The sequence below is a fragment of the Nyctereutes procyonoides genome, unplaced genomic scaffold (genome assembly GCF_905146905.1).
Source record: "Nyctereutes procyonoides isolate TBG_1078 unplaced genomic scaffold, NYPRO_anot_genome, whole genome shotgun sequence".
Taxonomy (NCBI): Eukaryota; Metazoa; Chordata; class Mammalia; order Carnivora; family Canidae; genus Nyctereutes; species Nyctereutes procyonoides.
Window position 1 is genome coordinate 58,264,867 of NW_026575047.1, and position 9,043 is coordinate 58,273,909.

Sequence of the window (9,043 nt, forward strand, 5' to 3'; positions counted from 1 at the left end):
GACATAAATTAGGGCCTTTAAAGAGTTGTGACATTCTTACATCTTAATTTTATTCCCATTCATTTGAAATGTCAGTTCCATGCATGCTAAAGTTTTTGTTCATTGTCTTAATGTTTTTGTGTGATGCTTAAGTTCAATGGAAAAATGAAAACAGGGATGAGTTAATGCTTACAAATGACTTCAATTAATTGATGTGGTCTCCTGATAAAAAGGAATAAAGGAACTCTACACATCCAGCCAGAGAAATCAGAGACTTGACTCTCTATTGAACTGATGGTACTGAGCAAATTTCCAAAAGGTGAGACCTATCTTAGTCTTAGTGTTCCAAATTTTGCAGCTAAAGAAATTTCTTAATGGCAGGCATAAATGGTCCAGAAGTAAACTGGAAAGCTAGCAAACAAATGAAAACCATTGCAGCCTCACTGCACTGCTCAGTGGTCATCGGGAAGGGAAGGCAAAGACTAATGAATCTGTATATAAGAATCAAAACTTGTGTCATATAGAAAAACTCAACCCACATACACTTGACAAGTGGACACAAAACTTTGAGTGTGAGAAGGCAACAATGACCGGTGTTTAGAATATCCACACCAACCCTTATACAGGCATTGCTTCCATACTTTACACTCCTTTCTCCTTTGAAACCAGCATACAAGCTCTCCAATGAAAGGGGTAACAGGTGTAAAATACCAGCTGAGGGTATATTGTGTGCAATCATACAAATTCTGGCCAAATTAAGTCCTTTATGGTAAAATTTCTATCCATCACACTTAGACAGTAAAAGCTTCCTCTTGGTCATGAGCCCAAATTTCATTGGAAAGCTATATTTCTATTTATTTATGTGCATATATATATATATATATTCATTCATTCATTCATTCATTCTTCATTCATATACTTTCTTTCAACAAATGTCTAATAGGTGCCTAACAAGTGTCAGGCCATGCAAAGACTGTCCTTAGACACAGTTCTGATTCATGGAGTTTATTATCTAATGGGAAAAGAAATAGAAGAGAAAGATTTTAAGCAAATAAATACACCCTAATCATATGTAACACTGTAATAAGTGTTATAAGCAAAGAACAAGCTTTCATGGAAAAGTAGAATGGGAGGATCTAATTTAGACAACAAAAAGAAAATCACAAAAGAAGATAAAATCACGTGCACTCGTAACAGTATTTTTTGTTGCTCTGTAGTATGAGGTAGAAACACCAAAAGAAGCAGGACCGAGTAAGTGCTGGCTTCACCATGCAGTAAGTTAGTGTCATTCCTATGGCTATTTTCTCTTCTAAAAAATGGAGATGAGGCTAACACCCGTATAATCAACTTTACCAAGTTCATCTCAGGTTTGCAGATCAAATGACAAAATACTTGAAGTAATTCACAAATTACAAAATGGCATAAAACCGCTAGTTACCATTTTTTAAGTTATACCACAACATGTATTACAAAATAATTTAAAGGATTTCAAATGGTTGGTAGACTTCTTATGCAATGACAATATGCATGATGTAATACAGAGCACATATAAGAAAGAAAAGTCCTGGTACCAATGTAAGAAAAGAAGAGTCACAATAGCAAATAAAAGGTTGAATCAATATCACTTTACTTGCAAAAACTGGAAAAATCTTTATATGTAAGTAAGCGTATTTGCACCATCAATTCAAACCAAATACTTCTATATGCAATACACTGTACAATCCCTGAGTCAGCCATAGGCTCAAGCAAGAGGTAGATCACAACAGAGCAATGTGTGTAAGATCCACCTTTTAAGAAATGCAGCAACATAAGCTTTACAACCTCCCTGGGGGAAAACACAGCATTCTCTTTGCACTCTCCGTATCATTCCTTCCAGTATTAAACACAAACTTCTCTTTGTAAAGCATATTATGTAAGGTATTATTTTCATCCATCTCTTAAGTTCATTATATGTTTTCTTATCAGTGCCCCAGCATTGATGTATGATCATAACTTATGCATGAAATGTACTGCCAGTGAAAAGTAATGTCCTCAATAAACAGCCATACCTACAAAAGGCAGCAACCTAGAACCAAATGCCAACACACTCTGTGGACCTTACCCCTGGAGTGCCTCCCATGGAACCGGTTTTCCAACCCCAACTGGGTCAGAGAAACACTTTTTGCTTTTTGCTGAGTCATCCACCAGCTTACTTTGTAATAAAAGCATTAGCACATTTCCAACCTTTAAAATGCCAATAACAATTAATATGCAAGCTCTAAGTATGGTCCAAAGCTCTAGAAAAAATTAGTAAAGGACAGCTTTCTACCAGGGGTTTACACAGCTGTTGTCTACCACAATTTTCTCTGTAGAGGAAGTGTGATATCATTTTGGAATCAATTTAGTAAAGGCATGGTATGGGCATCTGGAAAGCCTGCAACTGATTCACTGAGTGTTAAGTGACTTGCTTAAGACTAGATGTTCCCATAGACTTGGAAATAGAATCCCAAACTCCAATCCCATTAGGCTCTTTTTGGCATACTACCTGGATTCCTGGGATTCAGCTCTTACACCTGAGATTCTAGCATGGTGCTGGACACTGAACTCTTGTTCAGCATTCACTACTGGCAAAGAAATCTCTAGACTCTGAGAGGTGGGGAGGAAGGACGGATTAACATAAATTTGACCAAAAATGCCTAAAAACTGAATTCTCCAGACCTCGGGTCCGAACTCACTCTAGCCAAGATGAACTTCTCCTTTTTCCCCATGCTTTCTGAAGAGAGGAAAGAAAAAGTGATGGTGCAAATGTCTGTGTGTGTATGTGGGTTTGCGTGCGTATGGTTTTGTATATATGAGTGAGATTGTATCCATTCTATAGTGAAGCAGCTCCACAGCTGCTTCTTGAGATATGCCAAAACTACGTTATGTACAATACTTACTTTATATCTAGACATTTTTTTAAAAAGTGTATTATATAACAAGAAAATGCAATAAATTAGAAAGGAATATAATAAAACTAGAATAATGGGTAGATATGCATCTCATAACAGCTAAGGGTACACATTATATATTACCTAAAAGGAACTTAGGACCAAGAAAAAAGGTAATTTTTGATTTACATGGATGGCATCAGAAAAAAATAATCCTGTAATTACATTTTCATTAGGATGGAGTTAATTTTAATGGACTAATAAAGTATAAAGTCATAATAAAGTACAAGACAAATCATAAAAATTACTATTAATATGACTAGAGTTTGAATCCAGTTTTCTTTGCTTAATACTTTAAAGTTAATTAAGTAAAATTTAAGTATGTGTAGTTTCTGTTCTGAATTAATAAATCAAACAATAGCTTATTCTAATCAAATTTTAAAAAAGAATTCGTGAGACCTTTAAAACGTTTTCATTTTTTAATTAAGAGTTACAGAACTACTTCATTTTCAGGGTGTCTGGTGGCTCAGTTAGTTATGTGTCTGCCTCAGCTCATGATCTCAGGTCCAGGATCAAGCCCCACATTGGGCTTCCTTCTGGGGTGGTCGCTTCTCTCTCGGCCCCTCTGCCTCTCTCCACTGCTCATTCTCTCTCTCTCTCTCAAATAAATAAATAAAATCTTTTAAAAAAAACTACTTCATTCTCTCTATTTTGAAAATAAAATTTTCTAATTGTTTTATATCTTTAATATTTCTTTATGTTTCCTATACTCTCAATAATTTTCCTCCATTTATTCATCTCTCCACCTATCTATTCAACACATGCTTATTATACACTAGGACTGGTGCTTAAGCATCAGAATTATAGCAAATGTTTATAAAAATTTTCAGTTGACAGTGTTCTTTCATATATACAATGTCACTTAAAGAAATATATAGACTAAATCCAAATATTTAACTATGCACAACCTTAAAAATATGTAATTTTAAAATGATAACTAAGAGAAACAAGGGAAGTTATATAAGACAAAATGGTTTTCATTTGATTACTGTCAAATCAACATGAAAAGAATTGAAAGATTAGGAAAAGCGGAAATGCAAAATATCTACTCTCTATGAAAGGAGTTATAGCAAAATAATGTTAAATATTAAAATACTCATATTCATTCTAAGACCATCTCTACAAAATACCAAAAAACATGATGATGTATAGATATATATACAAATATATCTATTTATTTATTTGAGGATAGAGGTGTTCTTTGGAGATACCATCAACAGGCACTTCCACTGGATAAAGATTTTGCTTTACAACTATTTAAACAGAAAATTACCAATATCAGTTTTATGTGATGTATGTTATTCTTTACTATCACCCCCAAAAGTTCATGAATATGCTCATATCTGTCTCACCTTGAGATACACATACTTTACATACTCTTATCTGAAACACTGGCAAGTTTTTATTTCACTAAATATATGCTTTCAAAAATATACCTACAAAAACCCGAGAAGAAAATTTCAAGAAATGAAACTTCCAATATCATTTATCACTAATTTTCTTGTAAATTTTGCTTCTACTGCACTATCCTCACTCTTCTACCTAATTTACATTTAATTTTTTAAAAAGATTTCATTTATTTATTTATTTATTTATTTATTTATTTATTATTTGAGAAAGAGAGAGAGCATGTGCCCAAGCAGGGGAGCAGCAGAGGGAGAGGATGAAGCAGCCTTCCCTGCTGAGCAGGGGATTCCAATGTTGGCTGGATCCCAGGATCCTGGGATTATGACCTGAAGTGAAGCCTAAAGCCGACACTTAACCAACTGGGCCACCATTTACATTTTAGATAAAAGCTTCATCTGAAACCACATCTCAAATCATGTCATCACCTGCTTAAAACATTTATGGGGCTCCTTATGTCTTGACAATTAGCAACTATAATTGGCATGGCAGAGAAAAATCTAAGTGAACAGGGGTTTGTATACTACTTTTCCAATTTCATCTTTCGAATCTCATCTCCCCTTTGTAATCTCCTACACTCTTTATCTATCCAGCCATACCTTTGCCATCTTCCTCCTTAACCCACAACACCCTCCCCTATCCATGCCAGTTACAATTCTACTCCCCCTACTAACCCATGAAACCTTCCATGTCAGAAATAATCTATCTCCCTCCTCCCTGATCTCACCTCCCCTTCTTCCCTCCCTCTCTTCTATGTGCTCCTTTCTCTTGTCCCTCTAATGGGACTGACTACATCCTACTTTTTGTTACAACCATTTGACATATTGCCTCTAATAGCTACAATACTCTTAAAGCAAGACCATTTCTCATTTAGTTTCATTACCTCACAAAGCTTAAGTTCTGTGTGACCTGTAAGGTGATTAAGGAAATTCATAAATAGAATCCATTATTTTTAAGCAACATGATTGAAGGATGGTTCTAATCTTATGCTTGCATTTCCCTGTTCTTTCCTTATAAAATATGACCTCCAACTTGATTCTTAACCACTGCTATAATCAAAGTTTCTTTAATATAGGTCAAGGGGTCCTGGGTGTTGAAGTCTTAAGTGTCGGACTCTTGGTTTCAGGGTTATGGGATCTCAGGGTTGTGGGATCGAGCCCCACATTGGCTTTGTGCTCAGCAGCAGAGTCTGCTTGGGATTGTCTCTCCCCTCTCCCTCCAGCCCTCCCCACTGTGCGTGCACAAATGCATGCTCTCTCCCTAATAAATAATCTTTAAAAAAATAATAGGTCCATATCATAACGATAATCATGAGCAAGTATGTTAAAGGAAATCATATTTTTCTAGCACATGATTTTTCTCAATCCACTTGTTGAAGATATTTCAAATGAGAAGCAGTTCCATCTGTCCAATAGCCTCCAATCTCCAATCCTATCAATACCCAACTTTTTTTTACAATAAACTTAGGTTTAGAGAGCCACAAAAATTACCATTATGAGAATACAAAAAAATCATACACGTATACTATGGCTATGTTATGCATAATTATTGGCTTTAGGATATAAACTACATTAAGGATTATTCAGTATAATGTCTTATATCTTCAGTTTGTCTATTATTGGGTCCAAAGAAAATTGGGATACTTCAGTTCATGGTACATGAATTAGGCGACTATTGGTGAAGGTTTCAAAGGTACCAAGTATCAGCATGATGACAACAAGATAACTAAGCTTAAAAATTAAAGAAAATGCGCCATAGTCTGCAAGAACACATTCTCCTCATTCATTTGGTAGTTTTGATACTGTATAGAGTTCTTAAAGGACCACATCAATATATCTTCTCTTTCATTTGACATCCAACATACTGATTTTTGATATAATAATCCACTAAATATTCAATTACTTTCTGTAAATAATTGTCTCTAGATAATGTGAAGTTCTCAATTGAGAAAATTACAGATTATGTCAACTTGTTCCCTTAAGATCATAAAGCATACATTTTGGACAGGATTATTTTTACAAAATTATGAAAAAGCAAAACATATGTAATGTTAAATTTTAATGTTATGTGTGTAAGTGATATTCCTTCTGTGTTTGTAACCCTTTTAATATAATGCTTTGTGCAAAAATGTGTTAAGTGATACACACTGAAAGAAAAGCTTATTACTTTAAAATCATATTATCATTTTAAAACTTTAAGAGTGAAAATTTGATTAAGTTAATTTTGTATGGTCAAAGATTTCTTCCTACAAAAGGCACAGCAGTATATATTTTTAAATATATCTGGCTAAACGTTCTACTTAAAATAATAGTCTTAATTTATTTGCAAACGACCTTATTTCTATAGTGTACTGCGATGTTTCAAAATACTGTCCACAAAAATACTTATTTCAAAGAAGTGTGAAGCACTAGTTTTAAACGCAGAGACCCCAAATTCCACTCCACAGTTGGATGGATCTGAATCTCTCCGAGTGAGGAACCTGAGAGCATGCATTTAAACCAAGTTTGTTCAGGTGACTCTGATGTACACCAGACTTGAGAAACCTACTGGGTCTATCTGAAACCATGCCTCATTATATTCTCAATGTTATGCTGGAAAGAAAAGTCGCCAAATGGTTTCTCTCAAAAAATACTGCTTCCAAATGTTCATTCTTACAAATTCTAAAGTGCCATTCAGCAGAAAATTAAACCTGTTTCTAAATCCCAGGATATTCCAGCTCAATTAACAAATGAAAGGGGTCATTTTTCTCCTTACTCCCTGTTGTCAGTCCTGAAGCGTCCTGAGCAAAAAAAAAAAAAAAAAAAAAAAAAAAAACCCTTGGCACCGACTTCCCAGCTCGGACGCGGCCCTCCGCTTTTCCACAGGTTACCGTACCGAATCCCAGCAGCATCCGCACAGCTCTCGGTGACGGCGAGTTGGGCAGCCTCGGACTCTCCTGGCGGCGCCGCCCATCCGAGCGCCCGCCTGCTGCTGATCGGGGCCCCCGAAGTCCGCGCCCCCGGCCGGGCCAGCACCTCTGGCAGCGACAGGCCGAGCGGGCCGCCGGGTCCCACCAAGCAGTGCGCCCTCAGGAAAGCCACCAGACCGTGGGAACCGGCCCCAGACCCCGCGGGCCACACAGACCACTGTCCCCGGCTTTCTCCAGCTGCCAGCATCTCTCCCAGGAGATAACAAAGGAACCCGCAGGTGCCTCTCACCTAGAATCGGAGCCTCCCCCACAGTCGCCTCTTTCCCGGCTCCCCAATGCCTGTTGCTAAGGCGGCGACACGGCGCTCGGGGAGCCCCAGAACCGGGTGACGGAGCGCCGGCGGGGCTGCGCGCGCCAGGGCTGCGGGGAGGCCGAGCGCCAGGCGGGCCGGGTCCGTCTCCTGCCGCAGGAGGGGTGCGCCCTCCGCCCCGCACCGCCGCCAGGCGCGCCCCCCGCGGACCCCGGGCGGGGGGAGGAGCCTCCCCAGCGGGGGCTGGCTCCGGGGGAGTCGGTCCCGCCGCGGAAGGCCTGCGGCCCGGTCCTGCGGGCCGAACAGCGGGGCAGGGGCTCGGGGACAGCCCTGCGGAGGGCGGGCACTCACCATGTTGACTTCGGAAACCATGTCTATGCTGGCGATGTCGATGTTCATCCCCACGCAGACCGGGGGACCTGCGGGCAGAGCACGCCACACGCATCAGCCGGGCGCGGGCGCGGGCGCGGGCGCGGGCGGCTCTGGGGACGGGGGACGCCCAGCCGAGCGGCGGCAGCGCGCCGAGGGCCCCCACCCGGCTCCGTCGCGGCCCGGCCGAAGCCGAAGCCCCCGCCCCCTCCCCCCGCCCAGGCCCCAGCGCGCTGGGGCGCGCTTCCCGCAGCGGCCGCGCACACCCCGCTTACCCCCGAAGTCGGGTCTCAGGCGGATGTCGTAGCCTTTCAGCAGCTTGTCCACCGTCTCCTTCACGAAGGACATGTTCCCGGGGTCGTTCACGCTAGGAGAGGGGCGAGGGGCGCGGAGGGAAGGGTCAGGCGGCGGCTCCCCCGCCAGCGCACGCCGCGCACCCCCGCGCACCCCCGCGCACCCCGCCGCCCGGCCCGCTTCCCGTCCACCACCCGCGACCCTACCTCTGGGCGCAGCACACCACCGCCACCAGCACTGGGGCCGAGAAAATGCCGAAAAGCCTTCCTCCCGCAAAGCCCCACATCCCTCCGCCGCGCCCCGGCACGGGGGAGGGGGCGCCCCGCCGCCGTCGCGACCAGCAGCCGGGGCTGCTCCTGGTGCTGCCGCCGCCGCCGCCGCCGCCGCCGCCGCCGCCGCGCTGGCCCCGAGCGGAGGAGGGCGGAGGGGGAGGGGAGGGGAGGGGAGGGGAGAGGAGGGGAGGGGAGGGGAGGAGGGGGAGGAGCGGGCCGGGGAGCCGAGGCGGGGGGAGGAGGCCCGGCGAGCCGGGGGCGGAGCCCGAGCCGAGCCCCAGCGCCCCGCACCCTCGCCTCCCCCGCGCGCCACCCGGCCGGCGGCCCGGGCCCTCGGCGCCCTCCTGCCCCCGAGGACGCGGCGCGGGGCCTGGAGCCGGGCCGGGACGCCGAGCAGGAGCCGCGGCCGCGCGGCGCAGAGCAGGGCCGGCGTCCCCGCGCCCTGGCGGAGGAGGGGACCGACGGCGGCTGGGACAGAGGCGGTGAGAGAAGCGCGGCGCGCGGCCCCCACCCCTTCCTGGGCCCGACCCCCTCGACG

General features: G+C 43.4%; 1 protein-coding gene across 2 annotated transcripts in view; it reads right to left on the reverse strand.

Moving 5' to 3' along the window:
• Positions 1 to 8,594, reverse strand: part of GABRB3 (gamma-aminobutyric acid type A receptor subunit beta3) — a 234,825-nt gene extending 226,231 nt beyond the window's left edge. For both annotated transcript variants that reach the window (XM_055326733.1, XM_055326732.1), the window contains exons 1-3: positions 8,440 to 8,594; positions 8,215 to 8,306; positions 7,922 to 7,989 (exon numbers count right to left, since the gene is read on the reverse strand). In XM_055326733.1, the coding sequence (XP_055182708.1) occupies positions 7,922 to 7,989; positions 8,215 to 8,306; positions 8,440 to 8,519 (240 nt within the window). In that variant the 5' untranslated portion in view covers positions 8,520 to 8,594. The remainder of the gene's footprint in view (positions 1 to 7,921; positions 7,990 to 8,214; positions 8,307 to 8,439) is intronic.
• Between the last annotated feature and the right edge of the window lie 449 nt (positions 8,595 to 9,043).